The 15488-nt window shown below is 58.1% G+C and overlaps 1 protein-coding gene across 3 annotated transcripts in view; it reads right to left on the bottom strand.

Moving 5' to 3' along the window:
• Positions 1–15488, bottom strand: part of PIP5K1C (phosphatidylinositol-4-phosphate 5-kinase type 1 gamma) — a 51298-nt gene that overhangs the window by 16281 nt on the left and 19529 nt on the right. For all 3 annotated transcript variants that reach the window (XM_033133864.1, XM_033133865.1, XM_033133866.1), the window contains exons 2-9: positions 11229–11260; positions 9358–9450; positions 7275–7405; positions 6326–6443; positions 5815–5967; positions 3925–4224; positions 2793–2998; positions 885–968 (exon numbers count right to left, since the gene is read on the bottom strand). In XM_033133864.1, the coding sequence (XP_032989755.1) occupies positions 885–968; positions 2793–2998; positions 3925–4224; positions 5815–5967; positions 6326–6443; positions 7275–7405; positions 9358–9450; positions 11229–11260 (1117 nt within the window). The remainder of the gene's footprint in view (positions 1–884; positions 969–2792; positions 2999–3924; positions 4225–5814; positions 5968–6325; positions 6444–7274; positions 7406–9357; positions 9451–11228; positions 11261–15488) is intronic.

Raw genomic sequence — 15488 nt, 5'->3', positions numbered from 1 at the left:
GTGAAACATCAACGGGCAGGAGCCTGTTTGTATTAATATACACTAAGTCCTCACGTACTGTGGGCAGGTTCTGCAACTTTAAGTGAAACAATGTGCGATGAAACCAGCTTCACCAGAGGCTGACTGATACAAACTAGAGTCTTGTTCCTAGGCACCTCAGCAACACTGTAACTAAACGACCTTGAACAAAGCCACTTTTTCAAGGACCTGCTGTACTTAAAAAAGAGAAAAACACATAAAGAAATCACCCAATGCCAAGCAGGTTTTGGGGAATGGGGTGGAGGTATGGAGGGGGGGAAACAGGGACTGCCACACCCACAACCTGCCCTCCACGGTGTTTGGATTATATGATATGTTACTCTTACAATGAAAAACAATTAAATCAACAATTAAAAAAAGTATTCGCTGCAGAAGTCTCACCGAGGCCAAGGCACAGATAACGGGGTTGCCTCTCATCCCCGCTGTAAGCTCTAGGTAAAGCCTCAGGGGCCCGTTTCTTGAGGCCTTGCCATGCACATGGCATGTGGCACTGGCGCCTGTATTTCTTCCTTTTGTAGGAACTTTTCAGAGATGCACGCTTCACAGACAAGTGGCATTTCTGTCTTGCTCTTGTTCACTCAGCACTTGGCACAGATGGTGCTCGGCAGACAAGGCTGGATGGAAGATCGGCTGGCAGTGCTCTACCTACCCCCAGGGCTCATGCAAACCTTGACCTGCCTCTGACATCACAGAGTCCCTAGGACGAATCCCAGAGGTGGAACTGCTGCGTCCGGAACCAAACGCCTCCCTTCAGGGCTTGGGAGGAGGGTGGCCAAGCAGGGGCCTTCCAGAAGGCACAGCACCGGGCTTCTGCGAGCGAGTGTGTCTGGGGACCGGGTACCCACCTGTAGGACTGCAGGATGTCAATGATCCCAATATGCAGCAGCAGACGCTCCCCTCGGCCATTCACTGCGGGGATCCCGCCCATCCTGGGGAGAGAGGCCCAGAGTGCTATCAGCACCCCACAGCTGACGGGGGACAGGGGCTGGACCAGCCTGCTACGAGCCTACGCTGGAGGTGGCTGGGACTCAGGGCACTCGGGGATGGAGGGAGGAGCAGGCAGGATGGAAGGACCCTGGGCTTGAGAGTCTGCCCGTCCCCTGTGGGTGGCAGCTTGGCTGGGCCTTCAGGGGGGTCCCAGTACCTGTGAACCCCATCCTGCTGTGGAATCCAGCAGCTCTCCCAGCCAGCTCACAAATTCAAAGTGGGAAGCCCGAGGCTACCAAGGGGTCCCAGCTATGAGACCCAGGTGCACACACATGCACACACGCATGCACACATGCAACCTGTACACACACGTACACACAGGCATACTTGCAGTGCACTCATGCACGCACACGCATACACACTTGCACACACATCCATACATATGCACACGCATACTCCCAGACAGGGCCTCAAGGGCTCTTGGGTACAATCTGGGGGGTGGATCACCTCACGCAGCCCCAGACCTGCACATGCCTGGCCCAAAGTGGTTAGTGAGGTCACACGAAGCAGCAGCTGTCCCAAAGCCACCATGACCCCAGACCCACCAGGCCCAGGCTCTGCTCCCTGCACTCCATGCACTGCTGAGCTCACCTGTGCGGCCTGCCATCCCTCCAGGCCCTGTGTAGACCCTACAAATACCAGGAGGGTCTGAGGTCAGGGCCAGCTGCGCAGAGCCTTTGCACATGCCCCTACCCCGCACCTCACTATAGTCACAATCCTGCACCTGGCTCGTCTGTCCTCTGCAGCTGGTGACCTAGTGCAGTGGCCGGGCTGGGATTAAGCCTTAGCCCCACCACCAGCTGACTGTGCACTCAGGACAGCGGTCTCCACCCCATCTCTGAGCTTGTTTCCCCAGCTGAAGATAGGGGGACGCCATCCTCCTCCTCCAGCGCCCACGTAACGACAGAACAGGGCAACAGAAGTGGGGAGTCCAGCCGGTTCCTGGTGTGGTCAGTGCATGGTGACAAGGGCAAATCTTGACCCGTCTATAGCAGTGGTTCTCACCCGGGGTGACTCCTCCCCCAGAGGACACTGGGACATGTCTGGGGACATCTGTGGTTGTTATGACTGGGGTGCTCCTGCATCGAGTGGGTAGGGGCCAGGAGTGCTGCTCAGCCCCCACAGTGCCCAGGACGACCCTCCACAGAGAACGCCAGCCCCAGTGTCTCCAGTGCCAACGAGGGGGGCATGCTGTCAGTCTGTCTCCCCAACTAAAGCCTGAGACTCCAGGGCAGGACCAGGCTGGGCAGTGGAGGCTGAGTGGGTGCGGTCGGGGGACAGACTCCTCTCTAAACTCTGTGACCTTGTCACCTGGTGTGGCCGCCACTCATCTTTGGGGGAGCCACGCTCTCAATCCTGCTCATTGGCGGATTCTGGGTTAGGGATCTTGCTATAAATGGGCGCCCTCATCCCCAGCTGTCTCCACCTTCTCCTGTGACGTCTTTCAACACCTGTCAGGTTGTGCTCAGACAGTGCAGTCCAGCAGGAGGGAGGAGACATCTGTGTTTCCCACGTGGCCTCAATCCACTGATTACTCCGCAACACTGCGGTCCAAGCACCTGGCTGCAGCTGTGCGTCATCTGTCTGCCCCTTACAGGGCCTGGCAGACACGGCTGTCCCTGTGTACAAGCCAGAAACTGGGCAGACAGGCTTCTGGCCTCCCTTGCTTTGTCATTTCTTGCCTTCCATGCCGACTCGTCCTGCCCGTGTTCACGCCTGGCAAGGCAGTGTGGGCAGAGACAAGAACTGGAAGCCCCGCCACCTACGTGTCGTCCGTCTCGATGGCCTCCCCGCGCGCAGCCCCGCCCTGGATGGATTCCATGGCCGTGGAGTAGAGTGCCTTCTGGCCCAGCGGCCGCTTCTCGTCTGCCGTGCTCTGGGCGCCCTCAGCCTGCCGCTCCCGCTCCTGCTGGTCGATGTTGTGCACGCCCAGGAGCAGGCTGTAGTCCATGATCTTGAAGCTCTCCAGCACCTGCCAGGCGTGGGGGAGGGGTCAGGAGGACACACGCCGCCCGTCCCCCTGCCCCCGACGCTGGTGGGGACCCCAAGCTGCACACTCTGCATCTGTGTCCACTCAGTCCCCAGTCATGTGGGGAGATCTTGTCCCCATTCCCATTTCACAGAGCAGGAGGCCGAGCGAGGGTGGAAGGACAGGCCATGCAGAGGGTAGACGGAGGCAGAGCCGGCACTGGCCAGAGCCAGAGCACCCAGCGTTGCATTCCCACTGCCCTGACACCGGCTGAGGAGCCTGGGAGCTGCACACGTGACACCTGCTCCCGGCACCTAGGCTCAGGGGATGGGCTCCTAGAAGCCGCCAGGCCTTGAGACATCGGGGCAATTTTCTGGTAACTTTGTGTCAAGTTTTCAAAGGGGTCTGGGAGCAGGAGGCAGTGAGCTGAGGGGCTGGGAATGCAGAGCAGAGGACCACACAGGACCCAGCCCGGCCCTGGCGGGCTGGGCCCCTCACCGTGTTTGTTTCCTCATCTCTAGAGAGGTGAGTGGCCTGCCTTCTCAGGCTGGGAGGGGTGAGCTGAAACTGTAAAGGCTCATGAAGAGCCCGGTAGGGCATTCTTTTTCCCTAAAGAGCACCTAACTATGGAAGAGGGCTGCAAGGAACCAGCGTGTGCTTCGTGGTGGGGTGTGTCTGGAAATGAGGTGCCCTTTAAGGGCCATGAGAACATAGGGGCTGCTTCAAGGAGCGGGGACAGACAGAGAGAGCCTGGTACGGAGCTCACGCTGCACTAGCTTTCACCAGCGTCCCGGAGGCTGAAAGGGGAGCAACACGCTCAAGGCCACATGGGGGCGTCCGCACCCTTAACCACCTGCACCACCAGGGCAAGGGAGCCTCTCTGGCCCTGGGCTCCCCCTCAGCAGGGGGGGTCAGGGACACAGGCTCACCAGGCAGTCCCGCTGCAGGGTCTTGACGAGCGCGGAGAAGGTGTCAGCATCGAGCAGGAGACCCTCGGGCATGTCTTGGATGAAGTCCAGGTCCTTGTAGGTGGGGATGCTCTTCTCCCTTTCCTTCTTGCTGGCCCGCCGCTTGTACGTGGAGCCCTTGAGGTCGAACTTGAGGTGCATCTTGACCACGCGTGGCAGAATATTGTTCATGACCACCACGCGGATGTTCTTGCCCCCTGACTGCACGCAGTACAGCCCATAGAACTTGGGCAGCAACGTCCGAGGGTTCTGGTTGAGGTTCTGGGGGGAGAAGGGAAAGGGTGGATGGATAGTGGCCAGGGTGCTGCACCATGCCTGGGAGCCACTCCTGTACCCCACAGCCGCTCAGCAGGGAGCTGTCCCCACCCGGCCACCGCTTGCCCCTGAGATCTCAGGCCAGAGATCCCAACTGAGATCCCCCAGAGAACCCTCCCCAGCATGCCAGCTTTACACAGGTCACACCAGCCAGTTTAATTCTCCATCTCCCCACCCAACTAGAAGCACCAGGAGGGTGTTTCCACAGAGCCAGGCCCGGCCAGATGGCCTTCGATAAAGAACCCCATGGGACGACATCAAGGTGTCCAGGCCCAGTTCCCACCAGGTGAGACCAGGTGTCCCTCTTCCCCATCCCACCCTGGTGGGACATGGGGGGCATAGCCTCCAGGTATGCACAGGGCAGGGGTTGGCAAACTCTGGTCCAAGGGACAAATCCTTCCAGCTGTTCTTTCTTGTAAGAATGGTTTTATATTGGGAAAGAGTTAGAAACAAACAAACAGGAAAAATAGCATTTTGTAACATGTGAAAATTACATAAAATTCACATTTCAGTATCCATAAATAAAGTTTTATTAGCATTTGGCCCTCCCGCCCGCTCAGGCGCTGTCTATGGTGGCTTGGTCCCAATGGGATCAAGCATTACGGCCAGTCTCAGGATGTCCCCAGTATCCACCCTCCCTTCCTTGATTAGCAACAGAACCTGTAATGTTGGCTGGACACATGGTCACCTGGAAGAAGACCACTGGCCAGCTTGTACTAATGGCAGAGCTGAGCTGTGGGGACAGGCTGTTGGCTCACAAAGCTGAGAACATTTACTGTCTGGCTGTTCAGAGAAAGTTTGCCAACCCCTGACCTAAGGGAGCCAGGAGTCCCACCAAGATCACACACAGTGACGAAGGACACTGTAAGGGGAGATGGTCACAACCTGTGCAGAGCACTCAGAGGGACCTGTCCCCACGCCCACCAGGTCGGGCCCAGCAGGGTGGTCAGCATTCAGGGGCAGCCCACTTGCGTATCAGGACCCCTGCTCCCACTCTGCCCAGGGGCCTGATGTGCCATTTCGAGTCCTAAGCCACACCTGAGCAGCTGGTCCTTTATGAGGCGCCAGCTGGCAGCCTCTGAGTCACCGCATGCTGAGATTTGCAGCTCATGAGCCACTATTTCTATACACAAGATTAATGGTGTGAGCGGGGTAGGGCATGGGGAGACATGCGGGGCTGGTACCCACCCCCCACCCTTCTGGGGATGGCCACCCGGGCCTAAACGGCAATGCCTGCCCATAAATGTTGGGGGACCGCCTGAGGCATTCCCAAGGGTGAGGCTCAGTGACACAGGAAGGCCGCCCATGGCCACCCAGAGGGTGTGTGGTGCTCTGGGGATATTGGGAACCCATCTACCAGGGCCTTAAAACCCTTTGCTCCTGCACTTCTGTGGAAAGGAGCTGGGGGCAGGGTGGACCTGCTGCACATGCTGGAGGGAGGAGGGGCATGAGGCTGGGAGAGGCAGACAGGGGCTAGAGGGAAAGCCAGCGCTCTGCCGCCCTCCCTAAATCTTTCGGGAGCCCGTGCCCCCTTACCATGTAGTAGCCGGGCAGCAGCTTCTGCAGGAACTCGGCCTCCTTATGCATCACCGTCTTGATGATGAACTCGTCATCACTGGTGACGTAGAAGAGGGAGCCACTGGCACCGGGGTTGGACAGCTCGATCAGCGGCTCGTTGCACAGCGAGTACTGGAAGGGGAGGCGGTGAGTGGGTGGGGAGTCCTGTGATGAGCTCACAGGAGATGGCTAACGTCTGCTTTGCTGGCAGGTCCCTCTCTCCCCTGTGGAAGGAACAGAAGCCCCAGCCCACAGCCAGCAAGGGACTCAGACCCACCAATGACATGAGCTTGGCAGCAGACCCCCAGTCTAGTCTTACATGAGACCCCAGCCTCTGCCCCCGCCTTAATTACAACCCTGAGCAAAGAACCCAGCTGAACTGCACCCAATTCTTAACCCACAAAAACTGTGAGGTAACAGCCAGGTGGTGTGTTGAGTCACTGAGTCGGTGCTAACTTATTACACAGCAACAGCTGATTAACACGCTTACCAAGTAATCATCTGGCCGGATCCCGAAAAGTTCCCGGAAGTAGCGGAAGGCGACGGGCGCATAGGTCTTGAACCTGAAGTCCTGGAAGTGGTGGGCGGGGGTGAGGTTGCTGCCTTCACTGCGGAGGAAGGAGGGAGGGAAGCCTGTGAAGAACAGCCTCTAGCTGCTGAGCTCCACGGCCTCCCCTCAGTGGCCAATCCAAAAGGCAGCTCGGGGCTCCCAACGGGACCAAGCATTACAGTATCCACTCTCCCTTCCTTGATTAGCAACAGAAGCCAGAACGTTGGCTGGGCACGTGGTCACCTGGAAGACCACTGGCCAGCCTCTCCTGCAGCTAGATGTGGTTATGTGACTGTGCTCAGCCAATGAGCTACGAGGGAAGCAGAAACGATGTGTGTCATTTCCTAGTCGTGCCCTTAAAGGAAAGGGGCTTGTGCTCCCCTTCCCCTTCTCCTCCTTCCTGCTATTGGAATGGCAGACGTGACGGCAGGAGCTTGGGTGCCACCTGGGACTGCTCATTAGGAAAGCTGGATCATGAAGAAGGCAGAGCAACAAGAAGGAACCTGGGGCCCACCTGACCAGCCCTGGATTGTCTGTCAGTTGTGTGTGTGTGTGTGTGTGTGTGTGTGTGTATGTATGTGTGTGTGTGTGTGTGTGTGTATGTGTGTGAGAGAGACAGAGAGACAGAGAGAGACAGAGAGAGAGAGAACAAACTTCTATCTTTTTTGTCCCTATTTAAAAAAAAATAACACTTACATTGGCTCTCTCCGATTCAAAAGCAAACTAATATCCTAATGGATTCCGAGTTGGACCTCAAAGCCAAGCAGATGCCAGGAGAGGCCGGTGCTATTTGCAGCAGAACATGCAGCTCAGAGAATAGAGGCTGTTTCGTATGACAACAGTGTGTGTCTGTGGGGCGAGCTGTCAGAGGTGCAGGAGCCGGGCCTACCTGGGGAAGAAGATGCTCTCCACGACGTAGAAGTCCTGCATGAGCACGTCGCGCTCTGGCTTAGAGCTCAGGTTGCCCACGGTGTAGCCAATGCCCAGCTGGATGGCCCCCTTCAGAGTGGAAGATGTGGTCTGCAGGGAAATGCAGCCACATCAAGACCCCTGGGTCGGCCCTTGCCCTGCCCTTGGACCCCAGGGCACCTAAGGAGCACCTGTCACAGAGGCCCACCAGCCTCAGGCCAGTTACTCGGCCCGTACAACCACCCAGCAAGGAAGTGGCCTGGCCGAGACTCCAACACTGCCTCATGTGGCCCTAAGGCCCATTTTTAATCAAGGTTCTAGAACATTCCGACACCTCAAAACTGCCCTGACTGAGCAAGGGTCTATCCACCATCAGGATTTTTTTTTTTTTGGTGGGGGGGGGGGACACAATTTACAGAGCGACACCCAAACTTCATTGCCATAGACCTGGGTTCCTTCTACCCACTTTCAAGGTGATTTATGTTGTCATGACCAGGGAGAGACATTGCCTCTCCATGCCTTGGTTTTCCCACCCATAGCAGGGGACGGCGGTGACAGTGCATTAGCTCATGTGAGCGGCCTGGGCCAAAGGCTGCCCACAACTGAGAAGCATTAGCTGTCTGAACTTTTCTTATCGGCGTGGTTTAAAGTATTGTCACTGTGTAGTCTAAGCAGCGTGTGTAACACTGAGGAAAGGGCCCCAGCACCCGTCTCAGGTACAAGTGGCAGGGAGGGCGGGCAGGAGTTAGCTTTTGCCCCTGAGCAAGTCCATCCTCCTGTGCGAGGACCACATGGCCTTCAGAAGCCTCTCCTGAACCCCCTCGCCGGGAGGGCCTGTCCTGCCCCCTGAGCTCAACTCCCTCGAGATGCCATTGACTGAATGCGTTTTCCCAGCAGAGACACACAAATGGCCAACACGCCCAGGAGAAGATCCTCAACACCATTAGCCATCAGGAAAATGCAAATCCAAACCACACTGAGACACCCCTTCACACCCACTAGGATACGTGTGAGCAGAAGGCAGGCAGTGCAGGTGAGGACAGGAAGAAACGGGAATCCCTGTGCACAGGTACCCGGAATGGACAATGGGGCAGCTGCTGTGCAAACAGTTCCTCAAATGGTTAAACAGTTTCCACATGACCCAGCAATTCCACTGCTAGGTGTGTGCCTCAAAGAAATGAAAGCACATGTCCATCCAAAAACGTGTCCATGCATGTTCACAGCAGCACGATTCCTAATAGCCCCAAAGTGGAAACAACCCAAATGTCCATTCATCGGTGGGTGGATAAACACCACACACTGGATTATTACTCGGCCATGAAAAGGAGGAAGCACTGACACTCCCTACAACATGGACAGACCTTGAACACATGATGCTCAGTGAGAAAAGCCAGACACACAAGGCCACACAGTGTGTGATTCCATCTATGTGAAATGTCCAGAACAGGCACGTCCACAGACAGGAAAGTGGGGTCGTGGTTGTCAGGGGCTGGGGTGGGGGGTGGGGGTGACTGCTAATGGGGACAGGGTGTCTTTTTGAGGAGATGGAAATATTCTAAAATTGACTATGGTGATAGCTGCACAACTCTGAATACTCTAGAAACTAACTGTACACTTCAAAAGGAGGAAATCACATGGTGCGTGCACTCTCAGCAAAGCTATCCTATTAGGAAGTGCAACCGAGACACGTGGGACTATTGGCAGTGGGGGCTGGGCCTGGCTCAGAGCTTCCCACCGCAGCCTCATCTCAGCTTCATTTTCTGAGGAAATAGGAGGGGACGAGAGGGGAGCTGCAATTTCCTCCCTCTCTAGATGAGCCAGCAGAGCTGGGAGCTGAGAGCTCACCCAAGGTCAGGCGATTGCCAAGTCTGTACTGCCTGCCTCGCTCTTGGGACCTCGCCAGGATTGAGGGTCCTATAGGAGGGGCCTGGGCAAGAGCATGGCCATGGCACACATCCAAGCTTCACTGGACCCTGTGTGTGCAATGGGGGCAGACAGGCCCTCAGAACCACTGGGAGCCCCCTTTTTACCCCATCCCAGCCAGCTAAGGGCAGAGGAGGAACCTTTTTGTAAGTGGTTTCACCGGATGCATCCACACCCCTATGGCCCAGCTTCCTCCCATGGCCAGGGCCTGGCTGTCCAGTCATTAACGGGGCCTAGAGAAGAGGAAACAGGAAGCATTAAAACTCAGCAAGGAGGCAACGCCAGGGCCAGAATACTCTAGAAATCCTTGGGAGAGGGGGATTTATCACTGTGCCCAGCTGCAGCCCACGGCGGGGCCACGTGGGATGTGCCTGGGCAGGAAGCTGTGCAGGCGGAATGCACACCCTTTGGGTAACATCTCTCATCCAGAAGGGCCCAGGCTCCTCAAAAAAAGCTGGAAGCCAGCAGTCCCGGCCACCTGGGTGTGAGGAAGAAGAGCCCTAATTTCAGGGTCTCCCCTCAGCACTGCGGACATGGAGCCAGGTCGTTCTCCGTGGGGGGCCATCCTGGGCACTGTGGGGGGCTGAGCAGCCTCCTAGTCCCCGTCCACTCAATGCCAGTAGCACCCCCCAGTGTGACCACAGATGCCCCCCAAAGTCACACAGCGTCCCTTACGCAGAGTTGCCCATGGTGCGACACTCTGGGCTGAAATCATTTCGAACAGCATGCCCTCCCTAAGGGACAGGGTCCCGCTGGCCTGGGAGGAGGCCCAGCTCCTATGAGCTCTAGGCGACAGCTGTGGCAGGCATGACATGGCCATCCCAGCAAACCTGTGTGGAAGCCCTGGCCGTCATGTGTGACGTCATAGGGGGAGGATGGTGGAAGGGGCCACGGGGGCCTGGAGGGACACAAGGCAACTCAGAGCAGGGGTCTGAGGCCAGCCAGCAGACAAAACTAGGTGCCCCTTTGGTGGCTCTGTCACTGACATTTAGGAAACACCACTGTGTACCTGCCATCATTCGAGGAGCCCACACAGCCCTCCTGGCCACCACCAGCCTGACCCGTACTGCCCCGACATCAGTTCCAGGCAGCCTTGGAATGCCCCCCACCTGGCACGGCTCTTCAGCTTGGCTTCCTCACGTTCTGCACACTGGCCACCAGGGGGCAGGCTCCCCTCAGAAATTGGTGTAGCCCCTACTCCACACCCCTCACTGGCTCCCCACTGCCCTCAGAGCACCTGGGCCTGCCCCCCTCCCTTCTACTGCCCTGTGGCAGGTGGGCAAAGCCCTCCTTAGGACCCACATGGCAGCTGGCATCCTGGGAGAGACCTGGCTCCAAGGCAACACGGGACGCCCAGGCAGGACTCCTGCTATCACAGGAGTCAGCATGCCATAGCTGGGCTGCTCCTCCTGGAAAATTCAGGAGCGATGGGAAACCAGAGACAGTGCTGACCCTGCCTGTACCTGGCGGACAGGCAGCAGGGGAGCCAATGGGGTGGTAAGAGGTATGTGTGCATGAGAGCAATCATCATGAGGGCAAGCTCTCTAGGAACACGGCTGGAAGATGGTAAACGCGGGCGTGGAGAACCAAAGGGACCCTGTGCTCTCGTGTGGGTTGCCAGGGGACACTATGCTAAAGGCGTGGCTAGTCAGGCATCAGGCACCGCCCTCCTGGCAAGACCACTCCTCCTCAGGGGCCACGCCCCCACCCCGCCGCCTGCACTCCAAGAGCGTCCCACCCACTTTTCCGGGACCCTGCCGCCTCTCCGGCCTCCTCCACCCTCATTGGACCAGGGCTGGGTCCTCAGGCCTCGTCCTTCTCCCACGCGCACCCCTCCCTGAAACTCAAAAGGCTGGCAGGTGAGATGGGATTTTCACCCATCTGACACTGGCCAGTACTCGGAGCCCAGAGACAGGCAGTGAGTTGCCCGAGGCCACAGAGCAGGACTGGGTAGTTCCCCATCTGTCTTCTGGAAGGAGGCAGGTCAGGGTGGGGCCGACAGGACACTCACCTCCATCGGGGCCATCTTTTTCTGGGCCACACCTGAGAAAGAGAAGGGAGAGACTTCAGACTGGCAGCAGGGAGCCCAGGCTGCAGGACCCCGCTGCTGTCACCATGCTCCACCCAGGGCTCAGAGAGGTCAGTGGTGGGCCTGACGCCTTCCCTCGGGGGCTGGCTCCTACACCCTCACTCGGCACCCTGTGTCGCTGAGGAGGGTTGCACGGACCCCTCGCGGGACACGGGGGCATTGAGACAGGGTGGGCCAAGAGGGCAGGAGGACTGGACGCTGGGTGACCCCCAGGCAGAAGCAGCAGGGAGCGACCACACCCCAACTCTGACCCAAAATTTACCCCGAATACATCAGGTACTTGGTGGCAAAGGACTGAGTAACTCTGAATTGAAAAAGTGCTGTCTTCCTCTGCTGGCAGGAGCAGGCCTTAACCAGGAGACGCTTGGGTCACAGAGAAATCAGGTGACCCAGAGGGGCGAGGTTGGGGTGGTGTCACGGGGAGGGCCTGGGCCTGGGGGGCTGTGGTCAGTGGGCAGTGGTCGGGGACCCAGGCTGGAGCAATGGCGCCAGCTCTCCCTGCCCTCTTGAGGGAGCCGGCCCTGGAAAGCCAGCCGAGGATGTGGCTCCGGGCACCAGTTCCTGGGAGAGCTTACCCTGCAGAAGGAAGCTCCCAGGAGGAAGGCACCATTCCCTCCAACCCTGGCCGGCCCCCGAGGGGAGGCTTCAGGCCCACCACTGACTCTCTGAGCCCTGGTAGCCTCACCCACAAAGTGGCTTCTGCTGAGGATTATCTGTTCAATAAGGGCGGTCCGCAGATATGATATGCTCCCCCCACCCAAAAATGTCCAAGTCCTGATCCCAAAACAGGCTTTGCAGACACGATTGAGTTAAGGCCCCTGAGAGCGGGGTGTGACCCTGGATTCCCCAGGGGGCCCAGTGTCATCACTGGGTCCTCATAAGAGGGAGGTGGGAGGCTCAGAGTCAGAGACATGGAAGAGGCCGCACTGCTGGCTGTGGCGATGGAGGAGGGGCCACGAGCCAGGCTGTGTGCCTCTAGAAGCTGGAAAAGACTAGAAATGGACATGATTCTCCCGTGGGGGTCTATGGAAGGACAGCCCATCCACATCGAGGTTTAGCCCCGTGAGACCTGGGTTGGACTCCTGACCCCTGAACTGTCAGAGAATGAACGTGTGGTTTTTCGCCAAGTTTGCAGTGATTTGTTTCAGCTGCAACAGGAAACTCATTCAGTGCGTGTCAGTCAGGTATCGGCCTGGGAGGAAGCAAGCGGTGACCAGGACAAACCGGCCCCTGCCCTCAAGGGCTCACAGTGGGAAGCAGAGAAGGGCCTGGACAGGCCGGTGAGTGCCATGAGGATGACTCAGGGTGACGGGGTATGGGGTGCAGATCAGCAATGGTGGTCTTCGGCTTTTACCTTGAGGAAGGTGGGAGCCCTGGAAGGTTGTGGGCAGAGAGGGGACAAGACCTGACTTGGGTGCTCACAGGCGCCCTCTGGTGGCTGCTTCAGAGGGGCTGAGGGCATAAACTGGGGACCAGGGCAAGAGGTCTGCCTGGTCCAGGTGGGCACTAATGGGGTGGATGAGATGGGGGTGGGGGTTCAGGAGCGGGGAGAGGTCTATGGATTCTGGAAAGATCTAAAGTTAGGACAGACAGGCAGTGCTCATGGAGGTGGAGTGAACAGGAAGGAGTCAGGAATGACTGAGGATTTTGACTGGAGCAATTAACAGAAGGACGAAGCTGCTGCAGCTGAGGTGAAGACCGGGCAGTAGCAGGATTGGGGGATGGTCTGGCACAGCACAGCACGGGGAGTGTGAGAGCCCCATGAGCCCTCTACGTGGAGATGTCAAGGGGCAGCCGCACCCTGAGTCTGGAGCTCAGAAGTGGCCCCATTAGAGACAGGACTGTGGGCGTCATCAGGGCGCAGATGACGCTGGAGCCCCAAGAGTGGACCAGGTTGCCTGGAAAGGGTGTTGGCTGGGGAGGGAGACAGAGTCCCTCCCCAGCAGAGTGGCAGGCCCAGGTGAGGGGTCAGAGGTCAATCTCACGCTTCCCCCTACACCCCCCCTGCAAAGGACGGACCTGCTCTGTTCAAATCAGTGGTGACAGTTGCACATTGTGAAGATATGATAAATGCTGAACTGTATGCTTAAAAGTGTGAATTTTATGGTATATGAATTCTCTCTCGATAAAACAGTATAAAACAAACCCAAGACGACACTGAGCCACAGGCATGGCCGGGCCAGCATGGTGGGGACTCCTGTCCTCTTTGAGCTGTGACCAGCCCAGCCACCACATCAAGCGCCCACCTGTGCATGTGCCAGGTGCTGAGACCCCTAAGAGATGGTTCAGATAGGGAAACTGAGGCTGGATGGGAGGCAGGTGGTCAAGACAAAGGTCACAGCTACAGGGCACACCACAGGGGACCCTGGCCTGCAGGACAAGGCCAACAGAGCAAGGCTGACTCTCCAGCCCAGGGTGCCAGAAGGCCGCTGACAGCAGCCAGACCAGGACACACCATCCATGTGGGGGTCACACTGGGCCCACGGAGACATGCAAGGACTCCGCTCCTGGGTGTCCTGGCCACAAGGACAAACCTGGGCTTTGGCACATCCCAAGGCCCAGACGATGGCAAGCGGGGGCCAAAAGGTGCTGGAAAGCTGACATAATATTTTTGTTGGCCGCCCAACAGCAGAACAATTCATGGTTTTGCGTTTGGGATATGGGGGAAGGAAGAGGAGAGAGGGCAGGAAGCTGGCAGTGGACCAGGGTGGAATATTCTAGACCTTGTGTGGGGGCCCCTGAAGTCCCCCCTCTTAGCCTGCCTCCTGGGCCCAGAGCCCACCCAGAGGTGCCCACCTGTGTCCTCCACAGCTCCTGGCCCTTTATCCCAGGGCTTCTGCCCGAGCGGGTCCAACACCAAGGTCCTGGCCGCCCTTCCTGTGTCCTCCTGCTCCCCCCTAAGGTATCTGAATTCTCGTGGGCCTGTGTGGGGCATCCCACTGCCCGGGCCAGTCCAACTCCATCATCCGACAGGAAGTCCTGGCCAGGCTGCCCTGCCCAGGGAAACGGCCGTGACCTTCTGGACACTCAGCGGCACCTACCACACCAGACACCTCAGGAGGCCAGCAGGAAGGCCATTTGCTGGCCCAGGGTCACAGGGCGGGGGGTCGCAGGGGCAGGGTTTACTATGGAGCGTGCGGCTGCAGCAGAGCACACGGCAGGAGGTGAGGGCCGGGCAGGCTGGGGGCCACTGGGACGAGTTCACAGCAGTGCAGCGAATGGACACACGCACACCTCAGAGCCTTGGCACATGCTGCTCCCTCTGCTCGGAACACCCTCCCCCGGGGCTCCCCGTGGCCTGCAGGTGTCAGCCCAGCCTCTCCTCAGAGGGGCCTCCCTGGTCACCAACCTGTTCTGTCGCTCAGGCCACATCCCCCACCCACTCTCTGAAATTCCTTTCTCTAACTTCGTCTTCTCCACCACAGCGTGGTGCCTGTGAAGGCAGCGACCTGTCACTGTCACCAAACCTTGTTGCCTGGACCTCACAGGGTCTTTAGAGGAGGGGCAACCTGCTCAAGGCTGAGTCCGTTGTACGAGGTCACGCGGCTGCAGTGGGTGGCGGGCACCCGCAGGGCCGGGCTGGGAAAGACAGAGACCACACCAACATGTCGCCAAGATGTGGCGCTCCTCCCAGCCCAAGATGTGACCGATTATCTTCTGAATGGGCCACCGGGTTTTCGAGGAAACTGTTTTAAAAATAGCCGAGGGGAGGGGAAGAGCCTGACATGCAGGGGGGGACAGCAGGCCCCACTCAGCCCTCATCTCCAGGCCAAGACCCGCCCAGGACACAGCTGTGCCTACCAGGCTGGCCCTGCTCTTGGCAGACACCTGGGAACATTTGACTGACTGACCAATGGAGGGACAGACATAGTCCTCCCCCCTCTGCACACATACAAGTCTCAGCAGGAGCTGCTTGCTTCTCCACATTTGTTTGATGTGGAAACTGACACAGGGAATGCTCCCAAAGGGCTGGGGGTCCCCCAGGAACCAGGGAAGAGGCCTTAACATATGTCCTTCAGCAAAAGCACTGGGTTCTACCTTTAGTCTGTCCAGAATCCATCACTGCTCCCCGCTCCTCAGCCGCGTCACTGCCCACCCGGACCAGCAGTCCCCTCTGCCCTAGCCACCCCCAGCCTGTCCTCCCCGCAGCAGCCACCAGAGGGCGCTACTGAGCACCGAGCT

The sequence above is a fragment of the Rhinolophus ferrumequinum genome, chromosome 18 (assembly GCF_004115265.2).
Source record: "Rhinolophus ferrumequinum isolate MPI-CBG mRhiFer1 chromosome 18, mRhiFer1_v1.p, whole genome shotgun sequence".
Lineage (NCBI taxonomy): Eukaryota > Metazoa > Chordata > Mammalia > Chiroptera > Rhinolophidae > Rhinolophus > Rhinolophus ferrumequinum.
Note: the sequence above shows the minus strand (reverse complement) of the source record. Positions and strands in the feature narration are given on the sequence as shown.